The 20,444-nt window shown below is 37.3% G+C and overlaps 1 protein-coding gene and 1 long non-coding RNA gene across 4 annotated transcripts in view; one reads left to right on the forward strand and one right to left on the reverse strand.

Moving 5' to 3' along the window:
• LOC144650053 (uncharacterized) overlaps positions 1 to 20,444 on the reverse strand; it is a 51,040-nt gene that overhangs the window by 5,758 nt on the left and 24,838 nt on the right. For both annotated transcript variants that reach the window (XM_078509699.1, XM_078509700.1), the window contains 12 exons: positions 19,725 to 19,907; positions 19,315 to 19,395; positions 17,748 to 17,847; positions 16,394 to 16,534; positions 15,785 to 15,851; positions 15,582 to 15,696; positions 14,613 to 14,662; positions 12,671 to 12,788; positions 11,911 to 12,014; positions 1,105 to 1,207; positions 533 to 686; positions 22 to 88 (listed from right to left, as the gene is read on the reverse strand). In XM_078509699.1, coding sequence (XP_078365825.1) covers positions 22 to 88; positions 533 to 686; positions 1,105 to 1,207; positions 11,911 to 12,014; positions 12,671 to 12,788; positions 14,613 to 14,662; positions 15,582 to 15,696; positions 15,785 to 15,851; positions 16,394 to 16,534; positions 17,748 to 17,847; positions 19,315 to 19,395; positions 19,725 to 19,907 — 1,283 coding nt within the window. The remainder of the gene's footprint in view (positions 1 to 21; positions 89 to 532; positions 687 to 1,104; positions 1,208 to 11,910; positions 12,015 to 12,670; positions 12,789 to 14,612; positions 14,663 to 15,581; positions 15,697 to 15,784; positions 15,852 to 16,393; positions 16,535 to 17,747; positions 17,848 to 19,314; positions 19,396 to 19,724; positions 19,908 to 20,444) is intronic.
• Positions 1,781 to 9,925, forward strand: LOC144652741 (uncharacterized). 2 transcript variants are annotated; one of them, XR_013570614.1, is made up of 2 exons: positions 1,781 to 1,975; positions 9,341 to 9,925. It is a non-coding gene; the product is annotated as an uncharacterized LOC144652741 (long non-coding RNA). The 2 variants fall into 2 exon arrangements; XR_013570615.1 differs by lacking the exon at positions 1,781 to 1,975 and adding an exon at positions 3,253 to 3,346.

The following is a 20,444-nucleotide window of genomic DNA, read 5'->3' on the forward strand; positions in this document are numbered from 1 at the left end:
ATAAGCATTAAGATTTCTTACACTTCGCTGTTCCCATAGCTGTCTGGCTTCATAGAGAGTGTGATGACCACAGGTATAATAGAGAAACCTGCAACAACAGAAAAAAAGATATTTTCTTCAGTGGGAGAGATATTTATCACTATTGCGATAAGTTTATTTATTTTTACCAATACAGCTTTGAAACTGTGCGAAGGCAGACACGTCCCATGAGTGAACACTTAGTCATCCACGATACAAGCCACATACAACTGAACACTACATTTTTAACCTCCCATAAGCGGATTCCTCTCCTAAGTGGATAACTTATCTGGTCCCACATGGTGTCGGTTTACGGTAGGTTCTACTGTAGTAAAATAGGAAAAGTTCAAAGAAAGAAATTTCCGGATGTGCTGATACACTGCTTTTTGCATGACGGCAAGGGAAAACGTTAAAAACCCTACTAATGTATTCTGTAACTTTCTATCAACGACAAAAAGTGTAGCCGGGAGATAAAAAAAATGCCACTGTGTGATTCAATAAGCGATTTACTTACCCCACCCAAACACATAGTAGTAAACCATTTTGATATTTTCCGTTCTAAACACTTGGACAACCTTCAGATACAAATGCAATCCCTCCACTAGCATCCAGATAAACGCGGTCAGGAAGAAGTAGTGCAAAAACACTGCGATGACTTTACAGAGAACCTACAAAGAAACGACAAAGTTTTTAATAACCGTTGCGTAACATTTACGAATTAAAACTGTTCTTAAGCCGATCTGGTTTTTTTGTAAACTAAATTTTTGGTGACTGTTCTGTTCACCTTCCTCAGAACTCTGATGAAGGTGAACAGAACAGTCACCGAAAATTTAGTTTACAAAAAAACCAGATCGGCTTAAGAACAGTTTTAACTCATAAATGTCCAATACCGATCGCTAGCAATACTGGTTCCAGTTGCGTAACATGATGACTTGTTTTCTATCAAGTATGGGTAAGGGTTTAGGAATTTGGTTTCGTTCATATTTTATTTTACCCTTAAATCCACCAACCCCTTAATTAAACCCTTCTAAGTTCAGATGTTGCGTTATGTCAAATGTGCTCGATGTCGAGTTTGAATTGTCTTACCTTACTGGATGTTTCCTTTATACCAGCCAGAAAGAGAACGTGGGCAAGAAGTAATGACACGACTAGATTTGTATGAATTTTATGTCGCTCCGATGACAGTGATCTGAAACGAAAACAAGAAAGGTTCCCAGAGAAAGGCAGAGACCGTTTTAAAGTTTTTTGGAGGCAGTGGGTAGGGCACCGGACTTGTTATCCTGAGGTCCCAGATTGAAATCCTCCCCCCTGCCATTAGATGCCGGATTTGTCTTCGATGACCCTCAGTTAAACCCCTACACGCTTTGTAAATAGCCAAATGGTCAGCCTCTAATCAGCTGGGATTTTTAATTATATTCTTTGCTAAATACATTGACACTTAAATAAAGGGATCTATTTATTTATAGCGGAGCTCCCACGGCGCCCCATTGGTTCATGCGGACAAAGCAGATAAACTAAACCCATCAAGCCGAAAAATTTTGGTAGTCACGTGACCTTCCGTCCGTCCGTCCGTCCGTCCGTCCGTACGCCCTGATTAAGACTGGGGACGAGTTTGTCTTCTGGGGAGTAGCAAAGATTTTCAATTTTTAATTTTGCAAAGAAGCTTTCAAAACGACTTGAGTCTCTAGATTCAATACGTTTATTCAGCTGGTCTGAAGCTTTAAACTTGGGAAAAACTTATTTTTTCTAATCTCTTGTTGTGTCGATGTTGACAAACGAGAGTAGAGCGAATTGAACTTCGGGGAGAAAAGCGATCTGCGACGTGAATAGTAGCGAACAACAACGTCAAAGAGAGCATGAAAGAGCCCAGCAAAAGAGGCAACGAAGTAGCGAGGAGCAACGCGAGAGAGAAAAACAAAGAGAGTTCAGAAACAAAACGAGCGACGTTTTGGAGAATGTGAGTATTAAAAGTTAAGTTATAAAATAATAGGCTTATTCATTTCTGGAAAATTTAACTTGTCAACGTTCTTACTTCGGAGTTTAGAATTTTCAATAGTAGGCATCAGGCCTGGTAGCATTCGCTTCTCAAATGTCGAGGATTTTGCCTGGTTACTTTCCCTTAGCTTACTGTTCAAACTGTTTGTAGTTTGGTAAGAGTAATCGAGAAACAGGTCTCTTCTCCAATTTGGTGTTTCCGGAAAGAGGTAGATTGATTTGCGTTTCACAATGTAAATAGTTAACTTAGAAATGTTTTCCTCGATGAAATGTCACCCAAAGTACATGTATTTGGACTCTAATTCCAGTTTCATTGATACTGTCTGAGAACTACTTTCGTCTTCATTTTTTCAAGAGCCATTACAATGTATAAACATAGGATTGCAAATAATACACAACAGACCAGTTATTCACTCTACATTATAAAACCATGTAAAAACGCATGTTGAAAATGCAATGCTTATTTTCGCGAGATTGTGCATTTGTACTGAAGCTTATGAAGTAATTCAAGCTGATGTCAAGGGTTAGATTTCCATGGTTAAATACTGAAAGTGGCAGGAGTTGCCCAATGTACAGATATCAAAACAATTGAAATTAATTAGATGATAATTTGGGCTTTTTTTGTGTAAAGTATGGGTCATACTCAGTGTAAAAACAATTGTAGAGTTTTCTGTTTGTTTTGGAGCCATTGTTTTCCTCTAAGAGAATAACAACAAGAAAGAACATCATGACCTTTGTAATTTGAAAATGAAACTTTATTCACCTCCTTGGGAACTGAGGGATTTTAATTTAGTCTTTAACACATATTCTAAAATGACTTGTGCATCTCATTTTATCTCTAATGTACCTGTTCATTTATGCATGCAACTGACAAAATGGACAAACAAACACTGGGTAGTGTCTGTATTTGAAAAATCCAGTCAACCCCATGGGACTATAAGAGATTTTAATTTTGTCTTAAATTTAGAATTTTAATTTGTTCTTACATGTACATGTACATCCAAACACACAGCATACACTGCAAAAAGCAACATGTTGCAGTTGTTCAGGGGAGACTAAACTGTCTATTAGACCACAATGTCAAGTTTCCATGGGAATAAACAAACAATAATTGAAATTGATTGATGTTTTAAATTTTTTGCCTACAGGTGATGTGCAGCAACTGCCCTGCGATGCCAAAAATTGCATGCATCAGAGGATTTGGAAAGGATTTATATTAGACAAAGGATTTATAATTTCTGACAATCAAGGATTGGAAAATTGTATGTTTTTTGCGCTGATGGAACAACTGGAAATTGTGAAAGGAGTCGAAATGTCAGCAGAAGAACTACTGGTAAGAGTCAACTTAGTTAAATTTAAAAAAACTCCAACTCGTTACAGCAAAATCCATTAAACCATGAACGCCTAAGATTATTTCTGGAATGTTTATTGTTTTACAACCAATCAGATTTGAGATGTTACTCCAACAAGCCACAACAGTAATTGGCTAAAAGGTTTCGATTCTTAAATCACGAAACAACTTTTTCGTCTACGTTTAATCTTCAGGTCACTGCCGATTAAGAGGGTTCTGAAGGGGGGGTTCTAAATCCCATTTCCCAGCCAAAATTTTGCCTAAATCCCATTTCCCAGCCCATTTTTTGCTCAAATCCCAGTCCCAGCAGTGAAATTTTTGGTAAATCACAGTGCATGAAAAATCAAGGCTCAAACGCACTATACGTGCAGTAACTGTGTTGTTTTAATTGTCCTAAATCCTGTTTTTATTTCTGCTAGTTGAAATCGGTGAATCCCTTTCGTTTTCTGAAATTCTCAACTCAACACATCCGTATTAACGTTTTCTCCAGTTCTTTGAGTGAGCAGTTCAGAGGAATGTCTTATTCACAATTTTCCATGTGTGTTACTAGGTTAGTAGAGGAATTGCCGTCACGTTTCGTCCAATCTCGTACCTCGAGTCTTCGTTCCATACTGCGCAATCTTGACGACACGAGTGACTCTCAAAAGCTCCGTTGCAAGATTGATTTTGATTGGTTTTAAAAACAATAAAATGGCCGGAAGTAAACACCAAGAAAATCGTTGAGTCATGGTTTTTAAAGCTAAGCATGCGCAATTCAACCGGAAGTCCGATATTTTTGGACTTCCAATCAGAACCTTCCAGGCTCGCTCGTTTCCAGATCGCTGTTCAAAGGAAATGAAGACCCTGGTTACGAGGATGTGTTTCGCCCATATTGGATTACGCTAGTTTGAGCATGCTCAGTCATAGCTGTTCCACTCAGTAACTAAATCACTGACAGGAAAATTGACCGCCACTTGAAAGACACTTGCGTGCAGGCGTTGGTTTCGTTTCAGAGTTTTCAACATTGTAACTATGCCTTGAGGAATATTATTGAGCCTGAAATATATGTTTTTTTCGTGTACTGACGTGCTTCCCATTCCCATTTTCTGGTTGTGAATCCCAGTCCCAGTGACCCAAATCCCATTTTCCCAGCAAAAACATATGCAAATCCCAGTGAAAATAGGCAAATCCCAGTTCCCATTTTACCCCTTCAGGACCCTCGATTAACAAACACTATGAAATTGTTATTTTTCTTCTATTTCAGAGTTTATGCATAAGCAAAGAATAACCATTAAAGATTGAAGCGCAGGCAGGATGAGACATAATAAAAATTAATAAAAAACGTTCACTGGCTAAAAATATCAAAACTAATGAGCTTTCGGCTGTCGCTCTACAGCCTTCGACGGATTAAAAATTGAATACAAAATGAATAAAACATTTACAAGAAAGGTGAGATAAAAAGAAAATAATAAAAAACAAAAGTGAAGTAAAAACATGCTAATTAGGGACCATTCATTTTTTATGGGGTAGGGGGGGCTGGTGGGATTTGACAGACAGTCACTGTTATATATAATGACCCCCCTTCTTCATCGGAAATTTTTTCCTGGCCCCTCCTCGAAATCCAATTTTCTTTTCGATGAGCCCCCCCCCCCCAAAAAAAAAACAATACTCAAGTGAAATTAACATTTATCAAGCGTTATCACTAAAGAATGTATTAGTTGTTCAGTCATAATAACAGGTAAACTACATTCCTCCATAAAGCTGACACTGCCCTGACTTTGTATAATGTGGATGCTGTTTGAAAGTATGGTTTGACTGCATTTGTAATCCAATATGCTGTCGGGTTGAGTTAATATCAAAGTAGGGGTGCATAACAAAGTAGGGGGGTCCGGAGGCATGCTCCCCCGGGAAAATTTGAATTTTCAGAACCACAGGAATGTTATTTTGGGCATTCTGGCAAGACTTTTAACTAATACAGAAGCCCCTATTACAGCACTTAAAAGTATAATTATTTTCAGTGACCCCCCCTTACTGACCATATTTTTTCACATGGCCCCCCTCAAATCCCACCCTTAAGAGGCTATTTTTTTCAAAAAGAATACAGTATTGGCTTGGAATGGGTTTTGAATTATTGTCAGCATGCTTAGTAGCAGAGGTGTGCCAAGCCTCCAAAGTTTTTCTAATGCGAAAAGAGCCTTTGTCAATGATACTAGAGTTCTCAAAGTCTATGCGATGGTCGAATGACCATGCATGTTTCTCAATGTTTGAGCCATTCGCACAGGTTTTTACATTCCTGATATGATTGTTCTTTTTTGCGGGTTTCAAAACATCGGCCGGTTTCACCCACATAGCACCAATAACAATCAGCACAAGTGATTTTGTAAACCACGTTCGCTCAGTGTTGTTCAATTGGTGGTCTAAAATAAGGGGATGGGAATTCTTGTTGTAATGTCTTGTGTGGTTTATTAATAACTTGAATGTCGGGCTTTCGAAGTATCCTTGTTAGTGGTTGCGTGACACCATTGATGAATGGAAGTACAGCGTAAGTGTTGGAATGCTCTTGAGGCACAGCCCATTTAAAAAACATTTGGACAAGTTCTTCTGGTGAAGGGATGGCATGTGTTGTTGGATTGGAGAATTTCTTCTTTAGCAAAATTCTCCGGCCCCATATGTCTAGAATCTGCTTGGTCATAGAACAGTAAACATTTGAGGAATAATTGCCCACGAGGCAGCCGAGCAGAATCATAGAGCCGTGCATGTATAGCGGAAAAAAATCTCAACTTGTGCGTAAGGGACTATTTTTTAACCATATTTGGGTGTAGGTAACCCCATATTTGGGTTGTATTGTTCTCCCAACTGGTTCCCAGTCTCTCACTCCTTGCTAAAGAGCAAATAACCAAAATGGCGTCCACCCGGCTCGCTGTTAAAATTCTTAATGTGGTCATTCACCCCTGTTACCAAAAATACACCTTTATGAAACTCTAAATGGAAAGAGAATACCCTACAGAATATTCGACCGCCGAAAAAAAGGAACATCAAGGTCTTCAAAGCGATGAAATAATCTTTCGACTGTGGAGTCCTTTGATTTATGCATCAGTCAATTCCAGCAGATGGGATTTAATTTAATGAGAAGTTCTTGAAAAGCAACTACCCCTTTTGTGTTTGGAAACATTTTAACCATCGCGTGTTGTAATTAAAAAACAGTGATTTAACCTCATTTATTGCCTACATTTTGTGGCATTTTTAACATTGAAAAAATAAAAAGATTTGTCAAGAGTTATCAATCTATCAAACCCGTAGCCTGCATAGCAGACATCTGGGTATGTTTTTTAGTACGTTTAAAAGAGTGCGCGATTGCAAGAATACGCACGCTGGAAACTATGGCGCCTGCTACGCAGGCTATCAAACCTGTGTCATTTATAAACACCAGAGAAATAGCACTTTTTTGGCATATTACCTAAAATACAATTTACCATATTTTGGTCATTTCAAACAAATATAGTTCTATCGAAAACCATTCAGTACCTGTTCTTAAGAACAAACATGAGTATTTCGCTTGTTGGCACTTACCGATAGGTACAACTAGTCTTAGGCATTCATGGTTAACGGATTTCGCTGTAAGTCAGTGATCTGTAAGTCACAGCTATAAGCCACATTGTCAATTTTTTTGATTCATAATGCCAGACAAATCCTTGGGACACCTGATTGGTTTGCATGAGAACCATAATGTGGCAATTATCACTGCTTTAAGATGTACGTTGAAAAATACCTTAAGGTTACTATATTGTTAGCGACTACTAATTTTAGCGATTTTTTCTGAGCAAGATTTAGCGACTATTTCGACTTTCCGAAAATTTAAAAAATTAGCGATATCGTGTAAACCAGTTTTAATGAGCATAAAGCTAAGATGGAAATAAATTTTCAGTAAAAGAACAAACTCACTTGAAATTGAACGAACATTTGTATTGCCAGAAGAACAAAGTTAACTAAAAATATCAGAAAATTGTCCCGGCATCCACTTTTAAAACAATTTTCAAGGCAGTTTTATTTAATTTTAATTCCCTTTGGAGTGGGGGGAGGGGGTACTTAAAATTAATGCGTATTAAATTTGACCGAAACAAATTTTAGCGAGTACTAAATTTAGTGATTTTCGCCCAACACGCTAAAACCGCTAAAATTAGTAGCCGCTAACAATAGTAACATTAAGGTTGATGTCATAATTGTTTCATGCTACACAACATTGCAAAGTGGGTGAGGGTGGAAGTACTGAATTATAACAGAATTTCCATAAAAATCAGAGTATGCAGCAAAAGCTTAATAGCTTAGGAGTACATTTCATACCTAAGGCATTACCTTCTTGTTGGTTTGTTTTTGCTTTGGGGGGGGGGGGGGGGGGGGTTGCCCCAAGAAAATTTTACAAATTTTGGCCTTTTCGAATGCATTTCCCACATTCTGAAACCAACATATAAAAACATTTTGAGAGCATTTACATTCAGTTATTTTATCTGAATAAAAAGCAGTGTTTTCAGGAGAAAAATTACATGCACCATATGTGTTTATTTGGTGCGAACAGGTGTAATGTTTATGCGGGTTAAAAGGGGAGGTGAAAGAGGGGGCATAATAGTATATTAAGGCTATTTTTATCTTTGCAATTTTTTTTAACACTCATACATATGCATATTGCACAATAGCCTGTGGCATGGCTTGGATGTGCATTTCCATAGCTAGTTCTAAATAAATGTAATGTATTGTGACTTTTTTAGATATAAAACATGACTTTATTTGTTGACAACAAGCTACTTAAAATAAACTAAATACATTATGTTACTTAGAACAGAAGAAGAGAATTACATTTCCTTTATAAGAATAAGTTAACAGTAAAAATTATTGTTTCCTTGAAATTCTGCCTCTATTGAGGAATTTAGTACACAATTTACATGTAATTTAGCAAATGTAAATAAACTGTTACCATTGCTTAAGAAAAGAGGGGGCAGGGGAGGGGTTTGAGGGCAAAAACCTAACAAGATCTGCTACCTGACTTGACAAATTACTAGAATACTTGTAATGATTTTGTGGAAGAAGTGCAAATTGACCTGTTTATCTTGTTGTGGTACTAGGCAAATGTAGAAAGAAAACTTGAATTCAGCTGAAATTTCACATAAAAGCAAAGACTTACTAAACTTTTAGAGCTGCTTAGGCTAGAAAAGACAGCTGGGCTTGTTGATGTGCCGGCATAGTGTCTTTTATACCATGCCATAGAAAATACAGCCAATCAGAATACAGGAAAGCCCTTGTATATTCGACGGTATTCAACCCAACCTTCCCATAGTGCGCTGCAACGGTATTCTCGACGAAATTTAGTAAGCATATTTTCTATGACATGGTATAAAATAGTTACACAACACTTTCTCGTGGTATACTATGGAATATCCCACTTGTCACTTGTATTTTCTTGGCATACACACTTGCCTAAAGGCTCGTGTGTATACTGAGAAAATACAAGTGACTCGTGGGATATTCCATAGTATACCACTCGGAAGCGTTGCATAACTAAGTATATAGCTACATCCCTGATAAAAGTTTTGGGAAGAATATGCAAGCCTTTATGAAGTTAATCAGACAATGCTTTCAGCAGCACCTGTCAGAGAGTAACATAAGAGTTTTAAGATACCTCATTTTGAAGGGAACTCATGAATTTAGCCAGTGGCTCACCCCAAAACACTCACCAAAGCCCTGACATGTGCCGGGTCTTATAAAAAGTAATAATAATGTTTTCAGTAGGTTGAAAGCAGTTATGCTGATATACTGACTGTGAAAGGATTTTTTTTTTGGTTCTGAACATATCCCTCAACACAGTCCCTGGCCCAGCCAAAAATTGGAAAAATATTTCCCTATACATTGTATCTGTAGATCAGTGTTTTGAATAACTTTGGAATTATAAATATTAATGCCAATGATAATCAACAAAATTTTATCTGTCTTTTTTGCCTTTTCCAGGGTTAACACAAGTACCAGAGAGCTGCAGGCACAGGGAGAGATAAATGAACAATCAGATTATTATATTATCTCTTCATAGCATGTACAACTAATACTTAATGTACTTATATGGACAGGTGTAATTTTAAAGTTAAAGAAAAAAAAGCCAGTTGTGGTACAATCATGTATATTTCTTAAAGGATTTCTGATAGCACAACATAAAAATTATCCTTAATTCTCAGTGCTCACACTGTGAAGAACAGTAATAAATGAGAAACACAGTTCATCAATCTCAAAATTCAGTAACATTGTATGTTGCAATACAATAATTAACTGATTAAATATTTATTGTTCCTAGGCAAATTTTGACTTTACCAAAACCAAACTAAGTCTTCAAATGATACAACATTGAACACTGAGCTATAGATTATATTATGTGTAAATAAGTGAAAGGAGAAAGGAACAGTACTCATATAATTAGGGAAGAAGGTGCTATGGTTTTGGGGGACCCTACATGTACATGTATTTGTCAGAATAACAGAATGTCACTATTTTGGCTTGCAGCTAGCTTTTAGTCTGGTGTGCTAGCAGAAAGCTGTTATTTTTGGTATTAACAATTATTCACCGTAGTGGAGATGAATATTGGTGGATATTTACCGAGCCGCGAAGTGGTAAATATCCACCACATTCACCAACGCTCAAGTAAATAATTGTTTTAATATGTACCACACAAGTTGAATAACAAGCGGACTAAAACATCACTTTTGGTAAACAAAGCGATACGCGAAGGCAGTTTGTTTCTCTTTAGCTGCAATGAGGTGAAAAGAACTTTGCAAATCACCTCTGAGTTAACCAATTAGCGTGGCATTGTATTCACTTGTGTTGTAAAATTATACTTATAATAATTATTGTCACCGTTCTATAACAAAGGGTGCCCATTTGGGGGGGGGGGAGGGAAGCTGCATGTAAAACTTTCCAGTTGTATGCTATGTGTACAGCTCGAACATACCAGCTGGAACTAGAACAACATTTTCTTTGTTCTATCTCCTCTTTGAGAGTTAAACCTCGAACATACATGTACATGGGGGGGGGGGGGGGGGGGGGAGTGGATGCCACCCCCTCCAAACTTTTTTTTTTTTCCAAAATTTTTAATTTAATTTTTGATTAAACGTGTAGGCAAGGCCAGCGCTTATATGAGGGCGGCGTTTATTTCAAATTCAATTTTATTCTTGCTAACAATAGTATGGTAACTGAACATTTGAATTTTAAAAACAGAAAAATGTTTTTAGTGCTCGTCTGAAAAGGCATCAATCAAGGAAAATATTTCTTTTGAGGCTTGGTTCAAACTTGATTACTATTGCATTTGCTTTTTGACTCTATTATTGGAATAAACGCCACATCATGATGCAGCATGTATTTGAGGGCGGCGTTCATTAATATTTTGTGCCCTTATCTGCGGCGTTTATTCGGGGAGGCGAGAATAAATACGGTACTCTACAATGATGAATTTTTCAGTAGTTGTTCATTCATACCTTGCAAAAATTTTCATCTGGCACATCATATGTTCATGATATTTGATGTTGCCATGACAATGCCATAATTATAATGAGGTCTGGCGAAAAATCGTCATGTTTAACATTTTTCTTTATTTTTTTTTCATTTTGTTTTTAAACAAAATGGTACGATTTGATATGTTTTGCATTCCATAAGCATTCTAGCTTGATTTTGCATCAAGATGACAGCTACTGTATATTGACGTCACAGCCAACAAAAATTATGCCATCTTGTGGAGTACGCTATGGGCTTTCTACTCAGTGCACAAGTACATGTATTTCACTGCACCTTAATAGGATGAAAACTCTGGGGAGGGTCTCCAAGCGCCCCCCCCACCCCTCGTACGATGGTGGGGGTACAGATAATGGTGATGGTCTTGTACAGTTGGATCCCAATAACTCGAACCTTTAAGGGAAATCGAAAATGGTTCGAAATATCGGAGGTTTGAGTTAGCGAGGGTAAAATTATTTAAAAAAAATTGACCTTAAGGGGAATTCGAAAAAGGTTTGAGTTAGTGAGAGGTTAAAGTTTTTGTGAGTTCGAGTTATCGAGATTCAACTGTACATCCGAGGGTTAAGAAAACTTACTGCTAATTGATAATCCTTTTTGATTGGTCAATTATTTTTGCTCTTATTTGGTGCTGTTGTTCATGGTGAACAATGATGCATATAATATATAAAGATCATAACATGAATAAAAAAATCGGTCTAAAAAAGTATTAAAGGCAAATAACCGGGGAGCTCCGCTTTTAGGCTTGCCTAAATCTATATTAAATTATCCAAATGAAGCAAGTTAAATTTCAAAAGAAATTTTTATCAGGAAAATGAGGCAGTTAAGGGAAATAGCTTTCATTCATTGCAGTAAATCAGACTCCAAACTGTGAAGCCCCGTCCCAGGAAGAAGTCATGAAGATAATAATTAAAAATTAATATAACCCACCTAGAGAGTTGAGTGGCCTAATTGTAAGAGCTCTGCGCTTTTAGGAAAGACCTCCCCGTATCTAAAGCCATCATATATTATTCCAATTGTTTACTTACTCGATACTTAAGAATATAATAAGGGTGATGATCAGAGCTGCTGTTGACACTCCACAGCCGATGTAGGTTATGATACTTAAAGCCAGGCTGTCGTCCTTGGAGAGCTGTAAAAAAAAGGCAAACTTACAAATAAGCCAAACAGCAGCCTAAGGTGTGAAGCAGAGAGAAAGGGAAGTCAGATTTAAGAAAGATAAAACATTTTTCGTATTTCCATTTTTCGAGTGGAAGCTTGGGAAAACGAGAAATGTTGTGGAAACATGGGGTTGTAGGTTTGTATTTCCACAGCTTTATTGAGTTCAAAATCACTTGCTTATTGTGATTGCCAAAACCTTTATCTAATAAGAATCTGATAAGCAGATTTTGGATTTTTTGCTTCACTAGCAAAAATCAAAATCGCTCATATTAATGATTAAGAACTTCAATGGTGGATCTTTGTGCTTTGAAAAACCTGAGATTTCTTTTTGGACAATAAAGGGAAAGTGTAGTTCCCATTCGCTCCAGAACCTCTAATTTAAAACTAGTTTATCTAACAAGATTAATGGGAGCTAATTTATTAAATATGAAAATTCAACGAAAGAATGAAACCATTGAAAATGTATTTAAACTCGGTGATATAAACATCCGGAGCTCATGCTCCGATGTGTCATTTTTCATGACATTAAATTTCCAATGTTATTTAGCTAAGTTTACGCTGATATGCCTCATGCCAAAAAAATCTCAGATATTAAAAAAATGAATAAAGTAACTTGTAGATACATACCGGTATTTGCTTGGGTTGCATTAGTATCGCAAAACTGGTGAAGTGGTCGGTTTGGCACACTGTATGTGTAGAGCTGGAGTTGAGTTTTAATTCTTGGACACCATTCTTTGACCAGACACTAGACACGTAAAAGACATGTCTTTAAGGTTATGTGTTGTATTATTTTTAATTTTTGTCAGGGCCGCTGTTGATAACAGTTCCAATTGTAAAGGTGGTGGGCTTATCAACACATATCTACTGGATAACGATGTATCCGGTGGATAAGAAGCTGCTGAATAAAATTTTTGTTTATTTTTAAGACATCACGCTAAGTCCGGTATATTAAAAACAGTAGGAACTAAATTAGGAAAGAAATTGTAATTAAGGCATTTAAAAATCGTATATAGTGGTTCCGTAGAACGGCATCCAACTGTGTTAGATTGAGTGGCCGAAACTTACCTTTACTCAAACCGGGCATACAGTGAAACCTCGATTTAACGAAGTGCCAGGGGACTGGGGAAATTTGTTCGTAATATCGAGGGTTCGTTATATCGAAAACCTCGATATAACGAATTTGTGGAAAATCAACCAAAATGCGAAATGTTCGTTGTATCGAAGTATAGTTAATAATTGTTTTTCACACTGTTATGTTGCACTAGCCAGTATTTACTGATCTGAACGACTGTCAAAAATAACATTTGTGCTTTAGTGTCTAATATCCACAGTTTTAAAGTATTCTCATCCTTTTGGGTCTGTTCTACATTCATCTTTTGTCGCGTGTTAACTATAATTTGTTATATCAAGGTACATTTTACGTTTGGGCTTCCAGATTGTGTTCGTTATAACGAGGATTTCGCCGTTATATCGAGGTACTGTTCCATACATTTTGCTATAACTTTGGCTGGGCTGAAAAATATCGTTCGTTATACCGAGGACTTCGTTATATAGAGGCTCGTTAAATCGAGGTTTCACTGTACTCAATTTAATTTTGATTCGAGACATGCTCAGACTAGACATTATGTCTTCTTCAGCTGGAGCTACATGTAGTGTAGATGGGCACTGGTTTATTCTGGTCACAAAGTGTGTTATTTTTTATTTGTGGTATTTTTATCGGTACTAGGGTCATCAAATGTCGAAGTGTGTGCCTGTAAATCAGCGACAAAATGACGTTTGAGTTTAAATCAAAGAGATTGTGTTGCCTTTTGTTTGATTTGGCAGTCCAAATTGTTATATGTTTCAAATGAATGTCTTAAAGTGTTATAAGGTAGGAGATAAAAAAAAAAAACATTTGTTCGGTTTTGGACACTAGTCTTGGGCGTTTATCGGTTTGTGAATTCAAATCCGAGCCCGAGTCAAATACCCGCATTATGTTTTACAACACAGCGTATATTTAACATAGCGGATATTTAAGAGCTCAATTTCGAGAAAGCGGTATTAAGTGAACCAGAGTGCTGTTCGAGATAATCAGTGACATAGCTGGTATCTGAGCAACATAATTACGCTACTCGAAGTGCATCCTTACAACACTTAAATCCCGGATTCTCCAGAATAAATATAAGGAAATTTTGTCCCACTGTTATTGGATGTTACTATTGGAACGACCTTCCATTATCTATACGTAACTTGCCAACTAGTAAACTTTTTCAAAAAGCCTTTTACCAGCTTTATTTTGCTCAGTACATGTATTAATTAATTCATACCTCTTCCTCTCCTATGTTAAGTTAACTTTTTTTTATTCTAAATTATTATTGTTATTTAATCATGGGCATCAAATTAGCTTTCTATATTTTGCCCTTGTCCAGTTCTCTTCTTTTACTTGTTGCTTGATATTTATCTTTGTAATTTTGGAATGGAACAAATAAATAAAATGAAAAAAATGAAATCAGTGACATTTAGTTTACAAATTATGGGACAGATCAGGGGTTTTGAACTCGAAGAAACACACATTGAGACAAAGGAATACCTTTGATTGAAATTCCAAAATGAGCACTGTCTTTCTCGGTCCTCGGCTGACTGTAGGAAAAGAAAGGGAAGTTGTAGTCGATGAGAATATAGCCCTTGAAAATGACGTAACCTCTAACGCAACATAAAGCAATTTCGGAAAACCTGAGAAGTTGTCCCAACCGACTTTTTCAAAATACAGAATCCGGCGTGTGTTGAAAAGTTAGCTTGAACACTTAGGACGAAATTTCCCATACATTCGTCGGCTTCATGTACACAAATACGATCTTACGAGCTGTCACACGAGCGTGCGATTTCGTACTAGTTTTCCATCTAATTCGCCATGAATTTTTTCCGTTTTATTGTATAAAACGAATCAACCACATTTTTCCATGGTCTACACTTGTATAGACGATAGAAATGACGTCAAAATGTCCTAAACTTTGCATTGGCGAGGAGCGAAACCCTAAGTGAAGTATCAAAAGTGGATAGAAACAGAGAGGAAGCCGTCTAATTGTTTTAGTATAACCCAGAGACCGGTCTACTCTACATAAAGTTAAGTGAAAGTTGTTTAGATATAGTTTTGGCTCGTGATTTCGACAATTTTACTGGCACGCGCTCCCAGGGCAGTCTATCGAAAATGAGACCGCCTTTACGTAGCCAATCAGATTGTGAGTTTTACTAATAGTCGGTGTTACGGTAGCTATTGTTTACTCGGATTACTCATTGTCTGCATTGCTTTGTAATTCCCATATTTGGTATTACACCGGAGTTGTCAAACGCACATGGTCTGGTTTTGACTTTTACTGGGTTATGCAAAAAAGGAGTTGGCCATGGGAAAATATGGTCGATTTGTTAAATAAACATCACCTAATTCGTTCTCTTTTTAACCCAGGGGTAATTTGTCATACGTATGCCCACAGGTTCTGGCCAATACTAGGAGACGTTGTGTGTCACCACTTCTTTTAAGAGGTTTATCTGAACTACTTACCGACGTTTTAAAGGTCAAAAGAGCTGGAGGTGAAAGGTCATAGACAGATTTGTCATCAACCTTAAGAAAGCAAGACATGACAAAAGAGGAAACATGCCAGTTGTCTTCGTTTCCGCTGCAACAAAAATAAAGTTTAGATTACCCCCGAAATACACAGTAACATTTAGTGAATACATTAATTTCCTAACAAAACTTTAGTTTACCTGGTTGTATTATTCGGCAGTCCACCTTCAACGTCTTTGTAGAGCAGGAAAACGTACGAGTAGTTTTCTATTTAAGAACATGTATTGCATTTTAATATAATATATATAGTTTTGTTTCTAATATAAAAAACCCGTTAAATCCCGGTTAGACACCTCTCTGCTTACAAGCCCCTCTGGCTATAGGCCCAACAGTCTGCTTACAAAACGAAACATCCAGGGTATGTTTGCATATAGCAACTTAAGATTAAGTGGGATTTTGTGCTAACGTTCTCTGTGTTCCTATGGATTTTTTCGCACCAGCACCATACTCTTTATTTCACCTTCGGCTGTTTTATCCATAATAGTGTGCAAGAAGACTTTCGGGAACACATGCAGGGAACTGCTGCAGAAAATCTCACGTAATCTTAATTAATTACATAATGCAACCGGCCCAGGTTAAAGGACCACCTAATGGTTGTAATTACTAACTTGCTACCTTCCCCACAGAGCATTGTACTTTTAGTAGAATTTTCCTCACTTCTCTCCCTCAAAACATCATGGCTTCTGTATCAAGTAAGCCTGCGTGCGTGTTATTAGTAGTAATCTGTCCCACCAAGTAATGAAGCCTACCTTTAGCATTCATAATTGTTTTCTTTGGAATCAAAACGAAGTCAGAGACGCCGTTCCATGATTGTCCCTTGATGTCTGAGTAGTTAGGAATTCTGAGTTCTTCAATATGTGGTTGCACACCTTTTCTAATGACTTCAGCCACTACAAGCAATGACAGAGAATAACTGGAAGTTACTTTCTCTCGACTCCAAAAGACTTAAAATATTGTGTTGAACAATTACAATCTTATGTTTTCCCCATTATAAGACATTAAATATTCAATGATTCCATATCCTTCCGTCAATCATCTCTTGAAGCGTTCGTCAAGCAAGAATATTGTTATGGCTTATTTTGCACAAAAATAAAACACTGATTGCAATGGTCACACGACACATCTCCACGGTCTGGCCAGGACCTGTACGCATGCGCACAGATGTGTCGTGTGACCATTGCATTCAGTGGTTTATTTCTGACATTTACATGTCGTCACACATGCATCCCTATTAATTTAGGTAATTCACATCTCCTTACGCATTTCCGAGACTATAATGTCCCAGCCACAGCTCCCATATGGTTCTATATGGGGCTGAGGTTTAAAGCAACCTTCGGGTTTGCCTCTGGAGTAAACTGCGAGGTCTATGATCTTATGTGAGACCCTTACGCCATGGCTGCCACTCCACTAAGGATGGGCCGATACCGGTTTTTCAAAACGATACGATATCGATACGATATTTGCCTTTTTTCTCGATATCGATATCGATATCGATATTATGACGTCATTTCCGTACTGACATCATTGGTATGTCACGTGATTTGATTGACCATACAAAGGACATTCTTGGCATTATAAATATTACCCAGGGATGTTGATTTTTTGTTTTTTTGTTTCACTATGGAGTAGATCAAGTCAAGGCAATAGAAAAATCCAAATATTGACAAGAACATCAATATTTGTTTGCGCAAAAGTGCATTTTTAAACGTCAGGTGCTGACCAGAAGACTGCAGGCTCAGGTCACGTGTGCAGTATCGAAAACGTATCGAAAGTGCGATATTTTTCGAAAGTATCGATACTTTTCAACATTGTCAAAATATCGATGTATCGAATATTTGGTATCGAGTATCGGCCCATCCTTACACTCCACAGGTAATAGGCTGTGCGCATGAAAAAAAGTCAAGCGAGGCCCAGTCATTTGTAAAATAAGAATTACTTCAGTCAACATGGAAAAAGAAATATTGAAGGATTATGGTCGTTGAAGTTGAACAATGTCAAAACGCCAATCACGTTATTCTCTATTCGCATGAAAATCGTCAGGACTAATGGATCGATCCTTTACAAACAATTTATATACTGACTTTTAGTTGGAATCATACTTACCCGCTACTTTGGTCGAAATAGTGTAGTTGATTTCTGGTGAAAAGTTCCCCTCGACCACAGCAACAAAAATATCTTCCAAAGTTTGCATCAGGTTGGGCATCTATTAATAAAAAAATACCAGTTCCCTTAGATACCGCAGCTGGGTATTGTGGCAGCACTCGTAATGCAAGTCAGTAAGCTAGTTTAGACGAACTTTTTAAAAAAATCAAAGATGTTACCGACTTCAAGCCAATAGATGTCAAGAAATTCACGAGTTTAAGACAACTGCCATAGTTATAAATGATGGAAAAGGAATTTTATGACATAATAGAACGAAAACAAGCTAAGCACCAAAACGAGGCTTCGCCTCGTGCAGGTCCAAAAAAAAACGTCCCACAGGGACGGAAAAGGGATTTTCAGCTCTTATATAAAGCTTTCGAAAAAAACAGCCGTAGCGGAGCTCCCTTGTGCAGGTGGACCCGGTGAGGGTGGGACTCTGCAGAGACTCTGCACCCGTTAACTCTACCCCATGAGAAGGGTAGGGGCAACAGAGATGGGGGAGAATTTTGCTCGAATTATTTTTAGGTTTTTTTCATTTCATTGTAATATTAACATGTTAAAACGCGTGATTTAACTTGTAATGGTTTTATCTGGCACTGTTAATCGGAGGTTAATGTCCAAAAACGGACCCTTTTGATCCCCTTTAAGCTGGGGTTTTACCTAAATTTGAATGAAATTTTGAGAGATTTAAAGAAGGGATTTAAGAAAGAAAAAAGTTTTTGAAACACCAACAGACCGTTGACCCCCACGCCAGAACACTCCAGGTTGTCAGGACTAACTGGTGTCCGTCTTCCAATATTAAACTTTAAATTCTAATTTTAAAATCACATTATATCCCCAATATTTCCTATTTCTCTAAAATTTATTATTCTTTAGAGAAAAATTATCTCCTCCCAAATAATCCCAACAATCACCCAAAAATTCACAAAACACCGCAAAGCATAGATATATAAATGAATTTTGGATTGCTTTAAACGCGAGCAAGATATTTCCGTTAAGTGAGCATTGGAAAAACGGCCTTCAGGTAAAGCCCCACCTTAAGTTTGATCATATTTTAAGACGTGACCTGACTGCACACAAAGCAACAGTGGAACAGAGATTGTGAGTAGTACTAATTCAATGCTTGGTAAGTCGTCTGCAAAGAGCTAAGGGCAGATATTTTCAGAATAAGGATACTTTTTCTCTTTACTCTTTTGCAATGCATGTAATTTTAAACTTGCAGCTCTCTTTTGATCGTTTACGTTGTTAAGAGTCGAATTAAATAAAGTATGACTCTACTGAACATCTACCAGAATCTTGCGAGGGTAGCGTGGACCACCAAAGAAAAGTCCATTTTAGTTTTTTCATTCTTTGTTTCTTGCCACAAAGAAATTTAAAAAAGATCTTTAGATTAGCGTGTCAACAACATGCAGGGAATTAATTACGTGCACCGCAGCGTCGCTCTTGTTACTGCCAAACTGCGAAACGCAATTTTTGTACAATAGCAAGTTTAAAATAAAAAAAAAAATGAATGGAAACAACCACTTACTTCTCGAGTTTTTCTCCAAACCACATGGTTTTTTTCATCGAGGCATCTAGAAGCAGCTTCCAAAATACCCTGCAACGGTTCCTGTAATGTAAATGTTTTTAGTTAGTCGACAGCATATTCCTTAAAACCTAGAAATACGACGGGAACAGCTTTTAAATACAAATTGATGATACAAAATACTGAAATAAATAAATAAATAAATATTTCACTGAATTACTAATTTTATACTACATTACGCACAGACTATGAAAGAGAGTAGTTTTTAAAATGGATAAATTTCATCCAGCAGCGCATCTGAGCATTCTACTTTACATATCCATTACTATCCATGTCACTACGTTTTTTTCGTCCATGGCCAAATTCTTGCTACTTAGTAACTTTCCTGGCATTCTCTTATTTCATAACCTTACCTCCACAAAGTTTGGATCTTTTCTAGCTATAATAACCATAATAGCTTGGTATTCTTTAAACATTTGGAGACATAAATCCATGATGTCACTATTTAAAGTTGCACTGGATGCCAGGGACTGATGTGTGTTGAGCACTTCCCGAATAGCAGATTTGTTGACTTCGTCACCTTGTTTTAAGGAGATCTGAAGACAAAACCAAGCAAGAAAAAAAGTAACGTATGAAAATTTCACCAGCGTTTGATTCAAAATAGAAGAGTGAACAACAAAGTTCGCGGCGATGCGTGAGACCTTATAAAAATTATTTATAAAACAAACAAATTTACAGATTACTTTTTCAAAGAGTATTAACACTAATAAATGTTTCGGTGTGATCACAAATATGGAGCTCTTTTCACTCTTTTTCCGGCACTGTTCAGCGAGGCAGTATTATTTGTACTGGTGACAAAGATAACTGAACTTCATACCACTTATTAACCTCGTCCGTTCGGTCATTACAGGGAAATCTCAGACAGGGGCCTCGATGTATTGACCTCGCTATCGCTCGGTCAATACATCGAGGCCTCGGTCTGAGATTTCCCTGTAATGACCGAACGGACGAGGTTAATAAGTTATTTATTATATGGCCTTTCTAGCGCTGAAAAAAAGGGAAACGTTTTTCAATATCCGCTTGCGCGCGCAAGAGGTCATTCGAGGTCATGTTCACTGAACCGAAACGAACCC

This window comes from Oculina patagonica, chromosome 4 (genome assembly GCF_052425735.1).
Source record: "Oculina patagonica isolate OP01 chromosome 4, crgOcupat, whole genome shotgun sequence".
Taxonomy (NCBI): Eukaryota; Metazoa; Cnidaria; class Anthozoa; order Scleractinia; family Oculinidae; genus Oculina; species Oculina patagonica.